This window comes from Sitophilus oryzae, unplaced genomic scaffold, assembly GCF_002938485.1.
Source record: "Sitophilus oryzae breed Bouriz unplaced genomic scaffold, Soryzae_2.0 scaffold_578_pilon_pilon, whole genome shotgun sequence".
Classification (NCBI taxonomy): Eukaryota; Metazoa; Arthropoda; class Insecta; order Coleoptera; family Curculionidae; genus Sitophilus; species Sitophilus oryzae.
The window spans coordinates 2081822-2105648 of record NW_022147171.1 but is presented as its reverse complement, the minus strand read 5'-3'; the positions used below and the strand labels follow the sequence as shown (position 1 = coordinate 2105648).

General features: G+C 33.6%; 1 protein-coding gene across 1 annotated transcript; it reads right to left on the bottom strand.

Moving 5' to 3' along the window:
- Nucleotides 1–8485: 8485 nt before the first annotated feature.
- LOC115887648 (enhancer of split mbeta protein-like) lies at nt 8486–9674 on the bottom strand. The gene has a single exon (XM_030907112.1). The coding sequence runs from the start codon at nt 9498–9500 to the stop codon at nt 8883–8885; it is 618 nt and encodes a 205-aa protein (XP_030762972.1). The 5' UTR covers nt 9501–9674; the 3' UTR covers nt 8486–8882.
- Nucleotides 9675–23827: the final 14153 nt, after the last annotated feature.

The following is a 23827-nucleotide window of genomic DNA, read 5'->3' as shown; positions in this document are numbered from 1 at the left end:
TTAGTTTAAATAAATTGTGTTCAAATGTCTGAAACAAAAAAAAAAATATTAAGTGTGGCATATCATTGTACTCAGGAGACCGAGTCTTTTCAAAATCTGAAATAAAAAATGCAGGTCCGTATTTAAAAAAATTAAGTTGGCCTCTGTATCTCACAAAGTATCAGCTAGTTTGAAAATCTAAAAATACTATCAGATAGCCCTCATAAAATGGCTATGAGAATGTGTAATTAGTTTTTTGATTTTCTTAAAAGTAACGACAGGAAAAAATAAAATTCATTTTAAAAAAATCCGTTTTTTCCAAGAAACTCAGCAATCCTTGAAATTTTTAAAACTTTTTTGATGGCATCTTGGTGAACATCCCAAAGCGCAACTTTGCTCCAATTTAACCATGTTCGTATCTATTACGGTTACCGAGATACCAATGCTCGTACCTCGAATTTGTAGCACCCTGTATATAATATATAAACAAGGGTACTAGTGAAGAATGAAAATAAAATTTATGGGTATGAATGCAGTTGTTTAAAGCGGTGCGTGGCTAGATCGACTCCTTATTTTGAGTGAGGTATAAGAGTAGCCAGTAACAAATGTTTATATTTATGCTTTTATCGACTAAATTTTTTACTCATCACCAAGGATTTCAATTGTTAGTTTTTTTATGACAGTTGGCTATTATTAAGGCTGTTTGTATTCTGTGTTATTTATAACACAAAAACATTCAGTCTGAAACTATATCACAATAAAAGACGCTAAGGGTGAGTGCGTGGCGAAAACGTGGGAACTCGTGTATGGCACGTGGGGGTATGCAGTTTCTTTTTGTAGGTATCTTTTCACTGCCACATTCCAGGTGCAGAATGGGTGTTGTACCAGTCCTATAAAAAATTCTAATAGAAATATAACAATTTTAATGTAGTTTGACATATTTTTACAAAGGATGAGCCGCAATTTTAATATAATTTTTATAAATATACAGGATGAATGATTCAAACATATTTTTAAACTAGAGTCGTAGTTTTATATAAATGCGTGTACTTTTTCGGCTTAGTGAAATTTGTCCAAATATACATACATATTTCAAAAATTCCATAATGCCATAATCACAATGTACAATACGTTTTTGAGATTATTTATTAATAAAAAAAAATTATATGTTAATTTAAGCACTACTGATACTCAAACAACTGCTGATATTTATTGATTAATTTTGAAAATAAAACGCTTTACTAGTAGATGCGTAAAGTTATAAAAGGGTTATAATATCATCTATCTGCGACAAAATTGAGAATTTGTTTAAAGCGTCCCAATGAATGTTAATTTAAGATATAAGTAAGATTTCCGTAAGAACAGCCGAAACTAAAAGAGAGTTACTTATCAAAACATATAGTTGAATACAATGTACGTTTATTTACATTAGGTATAGGAATTCAGAGTATTCCATTTGAAAGCGTAGAGAAAAGTACATGTAGCTTTAACTTACACTGTGTATAGAATGCAATATTTGCGTACTTTGTTTCCAATTTTCGTTGAATAGGCCACTTATAAAATATTTCCAATTAAAAAATAATAATTCGTTATTGCATAATTCTGGGACAGTTTCGAATGTGCAGGAAACCCAATTCCAAAATGGTTTGGTTTGGTTTTTTCAAATATAACAAAAACCACCCAGAATAGCCACTTAGCAAAAAAATATATAGCATTCTTTTTAAAGAGGCTACAACTTAGTAACAACTAGTGATTAGTGTAAAAATATATTTGAATTTTAATTACTCTGCATATTTATAAATAAACAAAATTGGGTGTGCATTTTGTGCGCATATTATAAGTGAAACTTCTTCTTACTTTCGTCTGTCCGTCTAAGGATTCCATTCGGGTACCTCTATCCACGTGCTGAGTTTGGTTCCAATTGACCCATAATTAAGAAAAATCGTCCATTTGGAGGCATCGCTTCGAAACGTCGAGGGCGGCATACTGTAGGCCGTCCCCAATTGTGCCAATGTGGTTCCACATTTTTCTTTAATATTGAATCGTTAGTCCCACCCTGATGAAGATGTAAAGGAAACGTCGTATCCAATTTTGCAGGGTTGGATTGTGACATTGGGATGTGCCGTGTGTACCGTCGCTCACATTGCCTAACCCCCCCCCCCTCCATTTGGTCCCGGTCGGAGCACTTCAACTTTTGACGTTTCTACGTCAAAACTAACTGTCACAGTAACACGTGTAGAACACGGTCAAGTTGGCTTTGGTCCAATCTATCGACGTACCAAATTTCATTTAAATCGGACGATTTTTTGATTTGATTCTTTGATGATAGGGTTTCGTAGTGCACCGTGGTGAAACGTCGTCAAAATATCATGAAAAGAGCTAGTAAAAATCAAAGCTCTTTGAGCTTTGATTTTTTACTCCCATCGCGCCTAATTTCACTTCAAAAATAAAGTGTGCTCTAGCATTTGCCGACTCCATAATATTTTGAAAAAAAAAGAATTGAGTGAAAATTTCAAATACAAAACTTGAAATGGAGCTTCTTTAGAACCAGGGTGGGAAAAATTCATGATTTAAAAAAAAATAAAAAAATCAGAGTTTTTTTATTTTAATTCAAAACAATATTTAAATCGGATTTCCAAATGACTAGGACTAATTATTTCCAATTAAAGCCTTATCCTAAATGGCTAAATCTTTTTATAACTCTGCCCGATACCGATAACATTAGCAATTCTACAGCGCCTGTCATTTTTTCACATCGGTCACCAATATATTCCGCAAAAAAAGTCGCTCGCTTCAGATCAAAATTTTTTTTCCAACCCTGCAAAATTGGATACGACGTTTCCTTTACATCTTCATCAGGGTGGGACTAACGATTCAATATTGAAGAAAAATGTGGAACGACATTGGCATAATTGGGGACGGCCTACAGTATGCCGCCCTCGACGTTTCGAAGCGATGCCTCCAAATGGACAAAATCATCAGGATTTTTCTTAATGATGGGTCAATTGGAACCAAACTCAGCACGTGGATAGATGTACCCGAATGGAATCCTTAGACGGACAGACGAAAGTAAGAAGAAGGATTTTTTTTGAAACGTCTCAAAAGTATTAATGTTTGTCATTTTAACGCCTAGGCATAAAAGTAAAGCACTGTTACGCCTAAGCACAAAAATACAAAAATATATTATTATAAGTGTCAAATTCAACGGGTGTAAAAAATTGTTGCTCGATTGCTGTTTATATTATTTGCAATGTTTGAAATTGATTAAAAAATTATTTGTAATGTTTAGAAAAATAGTATGTTCTATTCGGAGTAAAAATGTACTTTTTGTGCCTCCCTGCAACGTCGGAATAGCTTTACGATGGTCCTTCAAAGGTACAGCATCGTCAAAAAAAGTATAATTTTTACTCCTAATAAAAAACACTATTGTTCGGAAATAGCCTTAAGTCGAGAATGAAATTAGTACCTATATATTATCTAATGTCATAGTGTAAAGTAGGTACTTACTGCAGATCAAAATGTCGGTAGGAATTTGGAAACATACAACCGTTTAAAAAAAATATATAAAACAACATATTTTTTGACAACAATTTTATTTTAGATTCTCGGGAATGAAGATATAGTCTCTATATCAGAAGAACCTAAATCTGCAGCAGACTTTGTGAATGATATGTATTCGAACAGCGAATTTTTGTCATTTATACATAAATTTTAATATAAATCTCTGCGTTTAGCGATTAATGGATTCACACGAAATTACTTCAAAAATCGGTCCAACATTTGAACTGAATAGATATTTTTATATAGTTTTATAACATTTACACTTATTTTTCGATTTATTATCTTATAATATCTGTTATAGAAATTTTTTTTATAGTTTTCTAGGACACATTTTTATAACTTTTACAGTTATTTTTTTATTTTTATAAAGTTTCAATAAAATATATTTTTTTTGTTTAAATCACATTATTAAAATTAAAAATATCACTTGATTTAAATCACGATTTAAATCATGATTTAAATCATTTGATTTAAATCATGCCAACCCTGTTTAGAACACAAAATATCTGACTTCATGTTAATGTTCTTCTGTATGTAAATTATTGTAATGTTTTTTTTTATGTATTAGAGATAAAATGAATACAGATTATACTAATATAACAAAAATAATACATAGTAGTCAGCAAATAATAAACAAAATTATACTATTTCATAATATACAGATAAATATTTTGTGGAAAAATGCGACATATGCCGCACGTTCAGAGTTCAACTCTCTTATTATTCAACGAGCCTTCGAACACGTGCTCGACACGAGTTCCCACGGTCAGAACGGATACGGTCCGCCAGCCGTGCGATTGTGATTTGATAACGAACCTACGTGCCTTATATTTTCTTTCGTCTCTTTCTTTACTGTTTGCTTACTAGTCCGTATACAAGGTGACGACAATTTGAAAAGTAGCAATTGGAAATATAAATATACAGAAAATCAGTACGATGAATAAATAATTAATACAGAAAGGTATTAAGAGTCTATTACGCTGTACTGTTCGGATCGCTCTCAGGAGTCGGGTAAAGCGGGTGTGTGGCCGAAGGAAATACATATTATATTTCAGAAATCTCCCTAAGGCTTAGCCCGATCCTGTGGTGTTAAGTCACATCCAAAATTCCAACCACACGTGCTTTGATTAAGCCTTGATTAAGGTTTGCAGAGCTTAGCATTTGCCATAAAGTGGCAAGCAATTTGTTCCAAAACCATATAAATTATATATCACTGTAATCACAAAACTTCAATTTATTTCCGTATTGTAACGGAATTTTAAATTATGTCTTTATTTTCGAGAAAATTTAGTCCAAACATAAGGAATATTTTGTTGATGTTTGACCATCAAAATCTTAAAAATAAAGAAGTTGTCTAAAAATGTGCCACAATACGGATATAGTATAATCCTTTATCTTTAATTTCCTACTTAATTTCTGTAAAAACACCTAATATCCAGTTTTACACAAAACGTTAAAGCCGAACGCTTATTGTGCTACCATTTCGGACTAGTGACTCTAAGTTAAAAACAGAAGAAAAATAACTCAGAGTCTCTAACTTATAAACCAGGTCTGTTTGAGAATAATGGACGCCTTTTTTAGAAAGGTATATTAGTCTAGTCAAATTGTACTCAAAAAAGCCTCTTCGGGGAAAGTTTTGGGGTGGTTCTGATTTCTTCTATTCGTTACGACTTTTGGGGTGGTGAATATTCGAATCTCAAGTTTGCTAACAAAATTTCGTGACGGAACATTGAAAAAACTGCAAAAAAGTGAAAATGATGAAAATTAGCGCTTTTTGGTTGTCTCCGCAAATGCCTACTTTTTCTACTCCATAACTCCTAATTTATTAATTATTAATCGCTGGTATCGATCTTGGAGCGTAATTAATAATAAAGTCTAGTATAGTTTTTTTTAGTTTTAAGTTGAATATCACGTAGATATAGCGATTTCAATAATTATACCACTTTCAACAAGAGAAAAATCAAATTTATATTATATTTAACTAATATTTTATGTATTGCATACCATTCACAGCGCATTGGGTGCTAATCAAGAGCATAGAAAGATCGAGAAGAATGCAAAAAAGTAATCTGCAGCAATATCATTTACGGAGTCGAGTAAAGTTTTGTGTCTGCCCCCTCCTCCAGGGGAGGGGGCAGACAAAGAACTTTACTCAAAGTACATATACCCTGGAATCGCTTCGACAAAATAAATTAATAACATCGTTTTCCATGACTGAACATAAGGCTTGGGGCTTGAGCCCCCGATCCGTGGATCCGTCACTGGTTCCAGGTTCTAGTGAATTTCGGGTTCGATACTTCAGTACATTTCTTCCAAGTGCAAGAATAGCTGTCGAATGCAATTGCGAATGTAGAACCAGTAGGACTCAAGCAACAAAATTATAAATTTAAGTTGCTGTATGAATGTAATATTTTAACAGTAGGTATTATTTTTCAAGATATTTTGTTGTAACATAAGTTTTTTATAAAGGAATTTGTATACGTCCAAACTTTTCAGTAAAAAAAAATCGATTTTTAAGCGATACCTCACAATATGCTAATCTTGAGCAAGCGCTAGAGCCCAATCGGATTGTTTGAAGAAACAAAACTCAAGTTTGTAGGAAAGTTTTTTTTTAATTTTGTATTCCGTAATTGTTTCCGAAAAAAATATATATTCACAGTTATAAGAAGAAAGAAAGTTTTTTTTGCGTTTTTTTCATGTTCCGTTATAAATATGTATAGGTAATTTCAGATTTTGAGCATCTAAGAGTAAATACTTAGGACTTTAGTTTTGGTAGCGGTTGATTAGATATTATTCATATATAAGATGTTTAATAAAAATAGTAAGAAAGTCTAAAAATATACGACGACTATTACACGGTACAAGAAGCAGTGATTAAGTCCACGCTGATAGTACCGTGTATGGGTGAGTAATTATGCAACGCTAAACCCGCATATGTTAGGTTTCCAAGTATTTCCTTTTGATCGTGGGAACGCGTTGCCAGTCTGCTTAGCACGCGTTCATATTAACTGGTTTCTCATTAAGTTAGCTTTATTATGGCTTTGTTTATACATTAGATTGTGTTATGTGGTAGGAGACATTAAAACATCTTTCAAAAACGGAAATTTCTATTTGTATTATTTATATATTACTAAATTACTAAAGCTCTATAATGCATACATATTTTTGTATTATACAGAGTGGCCTAGTGTTCCACATATAACGTTAGACTGGGGCAGAGATGCCCAGGTGGCATTGTCACTTTAAGGAATTTTCTCAAGCCTCAAGAGGTAATCAATAGATATCAGCGAACAAAATGCAGAAAACAACCAATATACTTACAAGAAATAAAGCCAGCAATATTTTTACTTAAAAGCCAAGCTGATATATTTTTTTTATTTATGCTGGGGCCACACTAACGTTAACGTGTAACGTTCATATCGCAATAAATATCGCGTCAAAAATAATGGATTAAATTACGCGGTAAAATTTAATGGCTACACTTGTATTTGGAGCACAATTTACAGATTTTAGGGGGGGTAATTTCTTTTAGGGGGCTGTAATTTCTTGGAAACATTCTGCCATTTTTGTTTTGTTATAGTTTTTTTTTCAATATTGTTTATAGAAGTTGTCTATAAATGTGTTTCAATACGGATATAGTGTAATCCCTTATCTTTAATTTCCTTCTTCATTTGTGTGAAAATACCTAGCCAGTTTTGCATAAAACCAACGATAAAACGTTAAATGCCGAACATTTAAGGTCTGTTCTTAGAAGAATTCCTGACGAGTCAGCACGTTTCTTATTGGTTCATTGGTTGAAATATGTAGAAACCAGACTAACAATCAGGTTTCTACGCATTTTAAACAATGAGAAACTTTCAGAGACTAGTCAGGGATTCTTCTGAGAACAGACCTTATGTATTTTGTTATTTTTTCGGAGTAGTGAAATAGAAATTTCTAGCAGCCGGTTAACTTAAAAATTATTTTCTGTATATTTTGCCCAAAAGCAAATACTAAATGATCAATTAGATTTACGCGTGGACGTTCACAGTTGATACAGTTAATACATAGATACAGGGTGAGTCTTAAATAAGTGCAAATATTTTTAGGGCTGGTAGATCTCGATAAAAGAAACATATTTTCTTTTCACCGTTTTTCAAATAAGTCCAAAATAACCGAGTTCTTTTCCTTTGAAAATTTCCAAGAAATGATTTTTTGCTTAAATGTTGAGAACCACTGGATATTTTCTGGGTTTTCTTTCTCCTAAATTTAATCTGTTACCTATGTTGCCATATTATCAAGAAATTATGGTTTTTAATTAAAAACTAAAAAAATCTCCAAAATTTTTTCTAAAAAACTACAATTTCCAAATTTTTTTTTCGCCAAAGAAACCTCATATTCGGGGTGGAAACATACTATTAGAAGTATTTGTTTCTTAATTCTGTTATAGTTCAGAGAGAAGAAAATTTCGTGCTTGATCATAAATTTTTTGATCATATCGGATTTATTCTTTTATGTATAAAGCTACTGATGGTTTAACCTAGAATGGAATACAGATAAATTTCGAATTGTTCTTTATTTGCACAAATATGCCTAATTCATTGGAGTAGACGTTCATCTTAAGGAGCATAACTTGTTACTACTACTATAAGTCATTACTTCTCAGAATAAAAAATACGTACGAGGTACTTAATTGTTGACGTATTTGTATAATTTTATTAAATAAATCTGATAGGGTAATCTTATAAAATAAATAATCTCAAAATTAATTCTTTAATAATTTTGAACAAAATTAATAAACATGTAAATCTATTAAGTTTTTAAAGTTATCTTTAATATGAATATTTTAATTTATTTCTAATGTGTTTAAAATTTAGAGTTTTTGATGATTATTTTTAGTAGACATATTAGAATTAGGTATCTGGAAATATAGTAAAAATAAATGTCGAAAATAAAACAACATATATATTTAGTAATTATTTTTTATTAAAATTTATTAAAAATTTCACATACGTATCACAGTTTGAACATGCAATACATTGTGGTATTTTTTTACATTTTAACGTGAACCACAACAATCGTTACATTATAAAAATCACAGGTACCAGCATTATATAAATATCACAATCTTTTATAAAATCTACTTTTCAAACACAACATTTTTACTTAAACTAGGTACTTAAAACTAAATTTAAAGCTTTGTCATTTAAAAGGAGATCAACCCTTGTATCTTAATAGCTATTGAGCAATGCACTATACGAAAATATAATTAAACGTATATGATGACACTATTATGAAAGACAACAGGAGTATGAGATTTATAACAAGATATCTATATAATAATTAACAGTTTTTCAGGAAAATTACCACGGCCGCCACACTTTTTCGTCTTGAGAAGCTACTTTCAAAAGTCCAGAAGTGGTACAATCGATGGGCTGAGCTGGAGAGGGCGTATGTCTCAAAGAAGACGTTGATGAGGCTGGAGTTAGAGGTAACGTATATGGAGTGGAAGATCCATCCAGATTTGGAGAACCGGGAGGCGTATATGATCCTTGCACGTTTATAACTAAGGGCGACACTTTGTCCATTTCATTGAGCCGATGGCCCAGATGTGTCATGAGTTTGGTTCCTAGATGAACGTCTACTCCTGGAGTGGCAGCCAAACAACGGGACACTTCGTTGGCACAATGCGTATATCCTGCACGAAAACGATCAGCGTCGATAACAGGATTGTAGGACAAACGTTGCTGGCGGCGAAGCTTGTGAAGGTGACGCACAGTGAGCTCCAGGATATCTGCTTTTTCGAGCTTGGATACGTTCTCGCCTTCGCTCTGAAGGGCTGTGACCATAAGCTCTTTCAATTCGTCCAGGCATCTGTTGATACGAGCACGTCTTTTTCTTTCTAGCATCGGCTTCATAACTTTCCGATACTGATATGTTCTGGAAATGGGCTGAGGATCTTCGACGGCGGTCGACATCATGGTCGCGACGATCGGAAAACGAAACAAAATTGAACACAAACGAAAACTTGAGCTGCAAAGCACGACGCAACTGCCGAAGCGGTCAGACGCAAAATGAGGCGAGCGGTGGTAGGGTGCGCTTTTATAAGGGCCTCAGGTGTGCGGTTATGACGACGTCGCCGCGGTCTCTGATCGTGGGAAAAGCAGGAGCTCGATCGTTCCCACACTTGGGCCACCTGTGGCAACGTTAGCGCGTGCAGCTGCCCGCGCGCTATCTCTGTCACGGCGGCGTCCTTGTCGCACACGGCCGCCAGTAACGGATTAGCGGCGCGCGTTTTTTTTTTCTTCTCTTTCGTTTCCGACACGAGTTCGGCGGACGGCGACCGGGGCTCGCGCATTGCTCGCGATGGACCGAGCCGCGCCATACCCGTTTTAATTAATTCCAACATTATGCTTTTAATTATATTAAAAAGTCGGTTTTATTATATTTTTTATGGATTCGTTGCTTTTGTAGAGTAACAGAAATAAAACCAAATAGTAGATATATTATAATCTCTTTTTCCTGTCCGCTTTAATATCTATATGTTTAAACAATTTTAACCTTAGAATCAGAGATGGGCAAACACCCAGTATATTGAAATTTGTGTTGGAATATTTACAAAAATTAATTTATATGTTTTATAAACACAGATATATATTTAGACCAACGCCCAGTATATTATGTCTTTAGTTAATATTCGATGATGTTAAGGTTTAGAGCACGAAAGCTACGAATGCATTAAGTTAGAATAATATAAACAAAAACTGCTATGTAAGACGATCGACCCTTTACAGCTGTGCCTAAATGCGTTCTTTGTTAGTGAAGTTGTACGTATTTTAAATAGTTAGAATTCAGTTGCATAGATACCTTCCGAGTGCGTGTTTCTAGTAAAAGAATAAATAATTCTTTATTAAAATCGGCACTGTATTATTAATCCCATAACCCAATAATTTGGGTAAATACCCGATGTTTTGCATCCGGTAGATACCCAATGGGTAAATACTAGAGATGGGTAGGTCCGGATGGATATGCATCCACGGAGCTCTCTCTGGTGCCAGTACTGATGGATGCAGATCCTACTTTATATAGACCCCTATTCGCGGAACTGCATTGCTGACAGTCAACCGACCACTTTATTGGCCGGTTGACTGTCAGTTGACTGTCTGTAAATTCAAGAAATTATAAAATGTGTTATGATCGTACAGGGTTCGTCAAATGAATCAGCAGACGAGGACTACGTTCAAATTTAGTTTTAGTTTTTTTTTGTAAAAAATGCCATTTTATTTCTTAAAAATATTATCTGTTAAATGCCGATCATTTTGCTTCTAGCATGAAACAATCCCTATGCGGCAGTCTCGACTATCTTTTATTAGTATGTAAACTTCGTAATGATTTGCCTCATAGTCAGAAATTTGAACTTTAGGGCACCTCTACTAAATAAAGAGAACAGCCAAACTCTTTTAAAATACCGGGTCTACCCATCTCTAGTAAATACTATATACACTACTACGTATATTGGATTTGAGTAAATACTATATACCTAGTATATACCCAAGTATGTTTATTTTATTAATTTAACGTATTATAAGAAATTTTAATAACAATTTGTTGTTATCTAATTTATTTAACATTCCGTTTAGGTAAGGTAAATAATCAAATTTTACAATGGGGTTTTCCTACAGAATGTAGATACTCCAAGATGTACTTTCAATGGGTATAGAGTATATCATACCCAAATTTGTTTATTATACCTATTGGGTATTTACCCACCGCCCAAGCAGTAACTTAGAATACTAATTATAAATTATAATTATTAAAAATAATAATTATTAAAATTAAAAAAAATCTAGCGGTGAGCCGCAATTAAAACGAAAATAATATTTGCAATGAGAGATGCAGAACCTTATAACAATGTATACTATATTTAACCAACATCAATACATTTAAACTATATCTAATAACAACAAAAACAAATAGCAAACCGTCAGCAAACCGAGACATGAGATTTTGCTACATGTGTTGGACATATCGACAGTCTTCTGTTATGAACAGACTGCAAAAATTTGCTGATAACTTCAGCGTTCTGGGGCGGTGCCTCGTCTTGCTGGAAAAATATGTTTTTGAGTTCCATTAGGGGTACTTTTTCAATAAAGGATCCAAAGCCTACTAGTTAAAAGTGCCTACTTTCAATAGTTAACAGTATTTATAATTTCATATGGTTTGTTCCAGACATTCCAAATACTATTTCAGATACTTATAGCTTATAGCTTGGTAAGATTGGCAAATAGCATGCATTCATTAGTCGTTAGGTAGACACACTTATTTATTCCTAACCCTACAGACTCGGGGCAGTTAGGTATAGTACCATTAGTATTTTGCATAAAAAATTTAGGGATACAAATAACTTTAAAGCTAAAAAAATTGAGGTCAATTTATCAGTATCTATTATTGATTTTACGACCATACTAGATGAAAAAAATTATCTTGGTAACTGTGTCCAAAAATTCCAACTTTTGTTTTCAAATCTGAAAAACAGAAATCCAAAAACGCTTTGTATCAATTTCGTTCAAAACATAAATAAAAAAGTAAATAAATTTTAATTTTTAGACAAAAATACAATTTAAATACCTAAAATCTTCATAAAACAGTTCTTATTTAAAGAACATACAATAGACACGTCATAAGTATTGTGTTGTGTCAGTGTTGTTTTCCAGAAGATACTTGTGGATTAATGTAACATTGTGCAATAATACTACCTAATTTAAAATCGAATCATCTGTATACACTAGCGAGATAGTTAGATATTTCCTAGTATTCAACAATATTTGTAAGGGTTATATTATGAGTAATTAAGGTTTGTTAGTAAAAAACTCATGGACGTTCTCCGATTATTTAATATATAAAATTCTAAGTGCTCTCGTGTCATCAAGCTATGACTTTATTTCTCCGATTTTGATGAAATTTATTTTTATTGTTGACATTTTTAGGAAAATGCATTCTTCGTAAAATTTCTTTTATACTTTTTCAGGTTTCCATTCCATTTTAGAGAAAATTAAAAAAAAAAAATAAAAATATGGTTCAATTTTCAAGTCCTAAAAATCAAAAGACATGTCTATGGTAATACCGTATGATCGAAAAAAAATGGCGTCAGCGATGGCTATGAAATGAAGATCGCTGTCATTTTATATGTAAAATTACATGGGAAATGTCACCGATCGTCATTTCCAAGCCAACTGGACGCCGTTTTTTTTCGATCATACGGTATAATTTCGATTTCATTCTATGATTAGATGGTTATTATTAACTTTCGATAACGTAATATTTTTTACAGTTGGTAAAGTTAGGGTCGGACTGGGCCAGAGGGGCCCGGGTTGATTTTTTTTGCTTATTTTTTTGCCAACTTTTCCCTATCGATTTGTTGTTAGTGTTTGAAGTTAGGAAACTACCCGTAATGCAATGCAAACCATGATGCAATGCAAATGTAAATATTGTTAATCTAAAAAAAATTTGGTGATAACCTCAGAATATTACTGTCACTTTGTTCTGTTTTATTTCTATTTAAGAATAATTAATGAATTAGTTTACAATAGGTTCTGAGACAGGGGGGCCTACGAAGGCTGATGAGGCCCGGCTGACAACCCTGACTATATAACCAGTCCGACCGTACCCTGGTTAAAGTAGGTATCAAATTTTCCGATAACTATTATCACCCTTTCCTGTCATTGAACCAAATAAATTTTGTGCTTCTTTAACATTTTAACACAGCAAAAACTATGACGTTAATTAAAATTTTATCAATAACAATTTATCAAAGAACGAAAAAAAGTAAAGTAAAGTAAAGATTTCAGTTAACAGTCTCCTTTTTGCTGCCAGGGACGGGGCCTACTTTGTTTACGCGGAATCCGAACCGCGGTCCTCGGCCATATCATGGTCAATTGCCTACCGACTTGCAAGTGTCTAAATCACTCACGTGATATCCGATCTCATCCGACCTCGAACCTCGTTCAGGGTCTATTTTCCGATGCAAAAAAAGACTCTCATTTTGTTTCAAATTACAAAACTTTTATCAAAGGGTAGATGCTCTATTCTGTCCCTAGTTAGCTGAACTCATAGGAAGGTTTGTAGCTGCTTGTCCCACTGTTAAATACGGTTGGGTTCATTTGAAAATTTTAGAACGAAAAAAGTATTTAGCATTACGCTCTAATAACCATGTGTATGAGTCGTCCCTATTAATTTCAAATTCGATGAAATCTTAGCTAAATTGGTGGTATCACACTTTAAGCCAGAACATAGGTAGGCCTATTTATTGTAGTAGATACAGACTTTGCTCTTGAAATGTATAGGGACGCTTCTCTAACAGATTGGGGTGCCCGTTGTTTAAATAAAGTGACACACGGTTTTAGGAATGTAGATGAGAGTAAAAAGCATATTAATTATTTGGAATTGCTAGCAGTATTTAATGCACTTAGATCGTTTGCCTCAGATTATTTTAATTGTACAATTTTGCTTAGAGTAGATAATGTAAACAGCCATAGCGTGCATCAATCGTATGGGTAGTGTAAAGTTTAATTAATTTAAAGTAAGAGTCTTAATAATATCACAAAACAAATTTGGTTGTGGTGTGAGAATAGAAATATTTTCATAGTTGTAATTAATACTTGTAATTAGTTTTTAGGTACTTATGTTCTTTATTAGTATATACATAATTATTAGTGCTAGTTATTAAGCAAAATACTGTTTTTTGGATATTGTCTTTTTCCCAAATATATTTTTCGTGGAAATTCTATATCCGTTTCTTTGAACATCTACAAGTAGTTATTGTAATTCGAGAACAGCAATACGAAGTATAATTAAATTATCAATTGACTTACCTTAAGGAAAATTGATTCATATACGAGTATTGCCGTTCGAAGAATTACAAACCCATTCCATCATCATTAGCGTAACTAGCAATTTATCCTGGGGTGGGCCTGGGGGGCCTGGGTTTGAGCCCAGGGGGGACCTAAGGCTTTTGTTTTTTTTTATCCTGTGGTGGGCCTGGGTGGGGCCTGGGGTTGAGCCCAGGGGGTCCTAAGGCTTTTGTTTTTTTTTTAAATGACAAATAATATTAAAAAACATGAATTTTTTTGAATAAAACGTTTACAAGAATTTCTCTATCAATAAATTTCATAGACTTGGTTATCAAACCGTGTTCCCGTAGATTACTTAAATACCTACAAATTTTCTAAATAAATAAAAATTAATACATTTTTTGAACACAACAAAATAACATTAAATAAACAAAACTAGAAAACGTCATTTTTACTGCATCACAAGCAAATAAAAATTAATACGTAGCCAAGAGTCATAATTCAGGATTTCTCTGGGGGGTGCCCAGCAGTACCTGGGGTTGGGGGAGCCTGCACCCCCGGGCACCCCTGTAGTTACGCCAATGCCCATCATCCCGTCCCGACAGGTTGATCTAGAATTTGCAGCAAAATTGCAGTGAAGACTTGTGGTAGCGGGCAGGCAGGAGTGAGCTGAGAGAGCAGGGCCGTAGTAGGAAATCCTGTAAATTTGCTTTAAAATTCGTGTAGACCGAGCTTGGAAAAAACTGCGACTACAAGTAGTTGTTGTAATTCTTCGAACGGCAATACTCCTATAATATGAATCAATTTTCCTTAAGGTAAGTCAATTGATCATTTAAGTATGGCACTGATTTGTAGCGGATATCGTGATCTATAATTTTATAGGACTCTCATTTGAGGGACATGGCGCGGTGAAGTTCCAAATGGTAATTTATTTAAAAATTAATTTTCTGTAAGAGCTTATTCCAGGGTATTCCATAAGTCCAACATTATCGTTGATGACGAAGATAATATGAAATAAAATTTAATATAAATGTTGCATGGTTTATAAAGATGATTTTCTTAAAAATGTTGTGTTTTATAAAGGGTGCGTCAAAAAAAGTAATGAAAAAGTTGTAATTTTTATTTTTTAATTGTAACCCCCATTTTTCTGCGCACATTTGGATTCAGCATAAAATTCTGCATATAGCACATTTTTTTATTAGTTGCCCCATCAGTTATCCTATGATTCATTAACAATAATACTAATATTAATCTTTATTTACTTATTTACCATACATTACAATAGGCGGTTGAAGCGTAGTGCTAGCCACTTTACCCTCCTTGTATACCGAACGGCTCTAGTATGGCAAGCTAGTACCTTGCTACTTCCAAGGCGTTAAACGCTATACACGGGAGCTATTAATAATTAATATACTTATTTACCAATCAATTGTCAACATTTACATTATAAATAATATACAGGGTGGCGCACCTCATTCACCTCGGTTGATTATACGAAAACGGAAAGATGAAATTTTTTATGGGTATATGTAGAGAGGCAATGTGCATAATTTAAAATTATTTTGAAATGTACAGGGTGTGTCAGAATTAAGATCCATACCAAAGTTATATTTTTTCTTATGGAACACCCGGTATTTTATTTCACTTTTATATTCTTGGGCATAAAATAAGGCATTAATTATTAGGGTTTAATATGTTTAAATGCTTTGGTTTTTGAGATATTTAAAGATATTTAAATATGCACATATGGTATAGGAAACCCTAATATAACTTGAAAGAGCATTTAAATCTGCTTCGATTTATTTTAAAAAATACAAGGTGTTGCATTTGAAATAACGAAGTTTTTATGTAAAATAAATATTTAAAATAGACCAGCAATTTTTGATACCCCTGTATACATTTAAGGAAGCAATACATTTTTTTAGTAAAGTTTATTTATCTGGCTTCAAAGTCAACACACGAACTATCTCTGAAAACTAATGTACAGGGTGTGATTAACTTTCTTATTATAGCATGCATATTTAAATATCTTTAAATATCTCAAAAACCAAAGCATTTAAACATATTAAACCCTTATAATTAATACCTTATTTTATGCCCAAGAATCTAAAAGTGAAATAAAATACCGGGTGTTCCATAAGAAAAAATATAACTTTGGTATGGATCTTAGTTCTGACACACCCTGTACATTTCAAAATAATTTTAAATTATGCACATTGCCTCTCTACATATACCCATAAAATATTTTGTTTCTACATCATTTCGTTTCCGTATAATCAACCGAGGCGAATGAGGTGCGCCACCCTGTATTAATGTTCATTTGCCAACTAACCGCACAATTATTAATAATAAAGAATATTTTCCCCTGTAATATCTAAAGAAAGTTAAACATCCCTTCTTACACAATACAACAGAAATAATCTTGAGAAGAAAACAAAAAAGTGTTAGGTATATCCGAATATATTAAAGAAAGGTTTTAGTTGTTGCAAGATTCGAACCCGAGATCTTTTGATCGGGAATTGGAAGCCTACCAGGCGCTTGTTGTTAAGAGTCTTTTACGCTGTACTTTCGGGTGGCTCTCAGAGGTCGAGTAAAGTGGGTGTGTGGCCAAAGGAAATATATATTATATTTCAGAATTGTCTAAGGCTTAGCCCGATCCTGTGGTGTTAAGTCACACCCAAAATTCCAAACACGCGTTCTTTGATTAAGGCTTGATTAAGGTTTGCAGAGGTTCAGCGTTTGCCATAAAATAGCGAGTAATTTGTTACAAAACCATATAAATTATATATCACTGTAATCACAAGACTTCAATATATTTCCGTACTGTAACGGAATTTTAAATTATATCTTTATTTTCGAGAAAATTTAGTCCAAACATAGGGAATAATTTGTTGATGATTGATCATCAAAATGTTAAAAATAAAGAAGTTGTCTAAAAATGTGTTACAATACAGATATAGTATAATCCTTTATCTTTAATTTCCTTCTTCATTTGTGTAAAAATACCTAGCCAGTTTTACATAAAACGTTACCTAAATGCCGAACGCTTAATTTGCTACTTTTTCGGACTAGTGAAATGGACTCTTAAATATGCATTTTCGATACTGTTGTCAAATCGGTTGTCAAAAAAAATATTTTCTATTACTATTTTTACTATTTTTCTTACAATTTCTGCATATTTCATCACCACTTAATCCTTCTTTGGACTTTTTGCTGGTTTTCGAGTTTTAGTGACTGTCCAAATATCAATTTTTTTATCTGTTGCTATATCTATTTATTTATATACAATATATTCCTATAGTAATTGTATAATATTACAAAGATCTTAAATAAACAAAATCAGATTTCTATATTATTTTTAAGATTAGATGTAATTTTCGAGAACTATATCTTAATAGGTATTCATATCATAAAATTATATAAATTATTACTTGAAAATCGGATAACAGACATGGATAGTAATCTCACTTTTAAAAACGAATTTACTTCGTAAATACTTTCTTAATCACTTGCCATAAATAAACGAGGAAATAGATTATATACTTAATACCCCTAATAAATAGAAGAGTGTGCGAGAATTATTGAGGAAAAACCCAAAACGTAAATAGGAGATTGAATAATATTGAAAAATATCAATCAAACGTAAAATTAGATCTCAAATATAAATTTACCTTTAATTAATGTAATAAGGTCTTTGAATTTAGTTTTTGTTTTAACCGCGACGTAGAATAAGTTAATATCTATTTGGCTGATATAGGTACTATACTGCCCTACCAATAACAGTACGAACTGCACTAACAGTATAACAGCACGAACAAGACATGCCACGAAAAGTGCCATTTTTACTCCTAATAAAACACTGTACTATTTTAAACAATTTGAAACGTTTCAAATAATATAAAAAGATTTAAAAGGAATACCTTGTATGTAATTATATATCAAGAGACTATGGTTACCCTAGTTGAATTTGACACTTTATGTCAGTTTAATAATATATTTTCGTACTTTTGTGCTTAGGCGTTATAACGACTTTTTTATTTTGTCAATCACGTCGAAAAAAATAATACTTTTGTGACGTTTGAAAAAAAAAATATTTTCTATTATTATTTTTACTATTTTATTTTGCAATTTCATCATATGTCATCACCACTTCAAACCTTCCTTGGACTTTTTCCTGGTTTTCGAGTTTTAGTGACTGTGTAAATATCAATTCTTTTATCTGTTGCTATATCTATTTAATATCTAATTTATTTTTCTTGGCTTTAGGTCATTTAAAAAAAGAGAGAAAAACGCTGTTTTTTATAAATTACATTAATTGACGTACCTGACAGGGTCTTTATCAAAATTTATTACTTGAAAGTAAATTTCGGCGCATTATTTCAGTTTTCAGTATCAAGTTTTCAGTATCAGTCAAATATCAATCAAACGTAAAATTAGATATCAAATATAAATTTACATTTAATTACTGTTAAATTTACATTTAATTACTGTTACTAATAATTTAATTACTGTTTATTTTAACCGCTTTAAACTTTTTCGGGAATAGAATCACTTATTGTAGAATCAGTTAATGCCTATTTGGCTGATATACTATACTGCCCTACAAATAACAGCACGAACTGCACTAACAATACAACAGCACGAGCAAGACAGTATTATGCATTAAAGTGGTATAAAAATGCACAAAAGTGAATGAAGTTCATGAACAGGCAATGAAGTACAGGCAAAAATTGGCAAAAAAATCGTTCATTCAATTCAATCAAAACTGCAGAGGCCATGAACGCCACTCTTTTAGTTTAGCTCTTCAGAGAATGTTATTTGCTATATGTTCGACATCAAAATATTTTACAGTTAAAGAGCCCACATTTAATATGATTCAATTTTTGTACATATCAAGGATCGTGTGGTGGAGTTTTATCACCGCACCACGGTGACTTTAAAGATATTGTAGGGGGGACAGGGCATGTCCCATCCTCCTCCGAAAACAGATGTTCTTCCTCCGAAGGTATACACCCTCCCATCAAGTCCCGAAAAATCGCCATTGCCATTCTTAATGTATTCGTTCGGCGCCGAGTGCGCAAGATATCTTGGTTTTAAATATCAAATCTTCTCAGGATCCACGCAGGTACGTGACGTCTCGAAAAGTTAAGATAATAATAATAATAATCATAATACTTTTTTACTCTTAATTATTTATATAATTAATAATACTTTTTTACTTTATTAATTAGATGATACCGGTGTTATCCCGAATCTATAATAGAGTATATATCCTTTTTTCTCTATTGTCTCCTTTTTTGGATTTGGAGGTTAATTTGTATTGTGAGGACCTGACAACTCGATGTCCTTACATTGGAGTTCTGAGCCTGATGGATAAAGCACAACAGGTAGGTGGTGTTTTTCTCCTTGCTCCTCGGCGTAGACCGTGATGGTCGCCCCTTTTGATATGTTTTCTCCCTTCACTGCTACCAGCCCCGGCCCTTGCCAATTTTTAAGCTTGGTGCCGTTTACACTAATTCTTGAGATACAAAATCTGTGAAGAGCATGCCCACCCGAAAGTGTATCCTCGCAAAACGCAGCTGACCAATATTTTGTGGACCGTTGCGTTGCAATCCGCTCGCTATTATTTCGTCCAGTATCGCCTCTTCTAGAGCCGTTTGCTGGTCGGTGGTCAGTGCAACCTCTGCGGGCAATCATTTGGCAGCACCGCCATTTTGACTTGTCCAGCAATAACAGCAAAGCTGGTGATACGTCCCTGCTTGCCTCTCGGTGTTGGACGGTTTTCCATCCTGGCTTTTTTCTATTCTTGCCGGAGGAGAGGTGAGAGGTTCTCGCTACCTCTCTTGCCTTCTGGTGCAGATGCGCCAGGCTGTTTCCTGATTCTTTTGCTCTCCCTTTCCTTGAGGAGTGTTTTCGCTTTTGCTACGTCCGGAGTAAATCCTTCGTGGAGCAGTCTGGTTGACTAAAGCCGGGTAGACAAAACGGTAAGTTTGGTCGCTTGCTGGGTCTAGACGTAGGTTCCCGACTCTTACTAGAGGAGGTGATCTGTGTGCCACTGAGCAGCCTGTGTGCCACTTGTGGAGGCTGGTCTCGCGCAAGTGTCAGCCGCTTCTTCTGTAGTTCCCTTTGGGATTGGTCCCTTGGAACCTGCATTAATAATGTTTCCAGTGTTGCTAGAGGCTTTCCCCACAGCTTCACCGGTGGTGTTTTTTATGCTTGATCTCAAATTGTTCCCACGAGTAGCCAGGGTTATTCGATCCACTTCTGCAGAGCTCCGCATGTAAGAGGTACATACAATGGGATGCCCCCTGGTGCTCCACGGTTGAGACCGGTAGAGACTAGTTTTCTATCTAGCCACGCATCCCTTTGACAGGCCATTGTAGGATTTAGGTTTTTGGTGAGTTTCTCTCCTCTTGGTCCAGGGGGTTAAGCAAAGAGCCCTCACACCCTCTACCAGTGAGACATGACCACAGAAAACAGGATGCCTGGTATGACGGATAGGATAATTTCATCCGGCATCGTTATACGTCTTAGTGCAATCCCCTGGCCACGACACTACAGCCAGGAGCAATATAATGAGGTGCTCCGTAGTCCCAGACAAAGTGCATAGATAACCCCCCCAGCACCTGACTAGGAGCTTCCCCATCAACGACAAGGTCTCTCATCTCCTAGAGGAAGTACGAAATATCATATTAAATGCACATTATTAATTATCATTGGAGAAGTATTGCCAATCCCATATATTTATTTCCGTCCAAAACACCATAAAAATATTTTTAAATTTAACTTTATCTGGTCATTTTCCTAAAACCGCTCAAGTGAAACAACAAATAATAAAGATAACCATTATGTACATGCCATAACTGTCGCTTATCTGTACGCCCATAGAAAAATCGCGCACATGGTGTGAACTGAACGATGTTGACACAGCGCATTCCGGGACGGGTTGTTTTGATAGTACAATGGGGCCCGTGTTTTATCGGGTGACACTTTACCTCGCCGATCGTGGGAAAGCCAACAATAACTAGGCACGTTCCTCGGAAAGCTATCGTCTATTTACATTGTTTTTCGACCGACTGTCTTAATCATATTACCTAGATATAAAGTAAATTTATATACAACGTTGTTCGTTAATTAACAAATAACGTTAATTTAAATCGGTAAAATTTCTAGAAGTACCTTAGAATTTTGATCATCTGTCAGTGAGTCACTGTCATAGATAAATGAAACAAGTTGTCACTGTCAAAATTAAAATTTGACAAGCGATCACTCATAAACTATAATGACTAGATCCTAGATCATAATAGACTTACGTGAATAAGTAAATCACTATGGAAACTGTTGCAAACATATCAACAACTTTTATTTATCTTCTTTTTTCTTTTTTGCACACGCGGTTCTACTTTATCTATCATTGTCGAGGACATATCGTCCACGCGCCAAATTTGAACATTTAATTTATAAAATGTATATTATATTTGAACAATAAATTGATTGTTTACTGTCACAATTTAAATTATATAAATTTAAATTAAATTATACAGGGTGCCCCAGAAATAAATGCAAGTATTTCAAGAGGTGGTAGATCTCGATAAAAGAAACATATTTTCTCTTTATCCTTTTTCATATAAGTCCAAAATAACGGAGTTATTTTACTATGAAAATTTAAAAAAAATGATTTTTTGCTAAAATTTTGAGAACCACTGGATCTTTTCTGGATTTTCTCTCTGGTAAATTTAATTTAATACCTATGTTGCCATATTATCAAGAAATTATGTTTTTTAACTAAAGACTAAAGAAATTTCTAAAAAAAATTCAAAAAATTTTGAATTTTCAATTTTTTTTCCCGAAAAAAACCTCATAGGCGTGTTTCTGGGTTTGAAATATACTACCAGTTAAAATAGTTGCACTTATTTCTGGGACACCCTGCATAAAAAATACATTTAGCCACTCCGTACGAATATCAATTTTCTTAGGAAATCTAACCAGCAACTGTGCAGCAAGTATGCCTATGTGGTTTAATGTAAATAAAAGAACTGAATACTTTACTTTCGGGGACCTTTATATTAGAACTTCTACATACCAAACACTTACTAGTCATTTTTACGAGAATTTAGAAAGTCCAACGAAAAAAAATAAAAAATATACCTAATTGCACAAACTTAAAATTAACTTTTCACTGAAGACGCTTGCATCCTTGGCTATATAAAAGCGGACGATAAAAGAGTAATTAACACAATTTTTAAAATAAAAAACGCAAAAAACAAGCGTCGTTATACAATGGAAATAAGATTATGACATATGATTATGACAAGATTATGACAAGATTATGACAATATGATGACAATAAAAAGTTGGTTTCCATAACAATGTATAATTTCAATAATTTGTACTTTATAAACCGTATAAAATTGTGACTATTTTGGAAATACGTGCAACTTTTAATGTGCATGCGCAAAGTAAGGTCCTTGGAAACAGCAAACCTGTTTTCAACGTTTCATAAGTGCAATAAAGAATGAATGGTTTGAAAATGGCATGTCGTGATGCTGGAGACATATTTTCTACTACCAAACTTGTGGCGTTGATTTATCGACGTAAGTATATATTTATGATCTAGGGACTAGATATATTGGTAATATAGCCATCTATAGTATAATTAGTAAAAATTAATGTTCTCTCTCTCTCCCTCTCCCACAACGATGTTACAGGGGAGGGGGGTCAAAAATGCTGTGAGTTGTTTTTGCTTAGAGAAAAGGATGGTTCAGCTGTGCTCGACTTGGTACGTTATAACTGTTATATTATCACAATTTATTATGTAGATATAAAGAGCACTGAATATCCAAATAGAAATTTGAGATCGGCATTTGAATTAAGACAGTTAACGGTGGCCTCTCCAGGTATATTGGTCGATCAAAAATCAAACAGTATATTACAACAACAACAAACAAACAACGCTTTATTGTGCAAAAAGCCAAAACAGCTTCATCGACAAAGCACTCACAAAATAAAATATAGAAACAACAAAAAATACAGAATACAATTCATACAATTCAAAAAAATTTAAGTCATTAAAATTACAAATAGAACATACATGGACAATTGCAGAACAGGGCCCGTCTTCTGTAACTTTGACATAAAAACGTTACGCTTTCAAAGCGGTGAGCGCAAGTATTCGATCAGCGAAACGCAAGGCAGTCGATTTTGTTATTCTCGTTGCCATGCGAATCGTGTTCTGGATATGCGTTGAGCACATATTGGCAGCATCACAATTTCTAATGTAGATAATAGTCAAAAGTTGATAACTGACGGATGTAACAATGAAAACTGTCAATGTTGAATTTCATAACCTATTGTTGAGTTATGTCAAGCTGTTTTTCTATGGATATCTATATTTCTATGGATCATTATTCTTATTATACGACGGAAGTGTTGAAGAGGCTTCTCAGCATTTTCGATGT

What these genes read in the sequence shown, in the direction of transcription:
- LOC115887648 (XM_030907112.1), bottom strand. Translation starts at nt 9,500, where the DNA reads ATGATGTCGACCGCCGTCGAAGATCCTCAGCCCATTTCCAGAACATAT.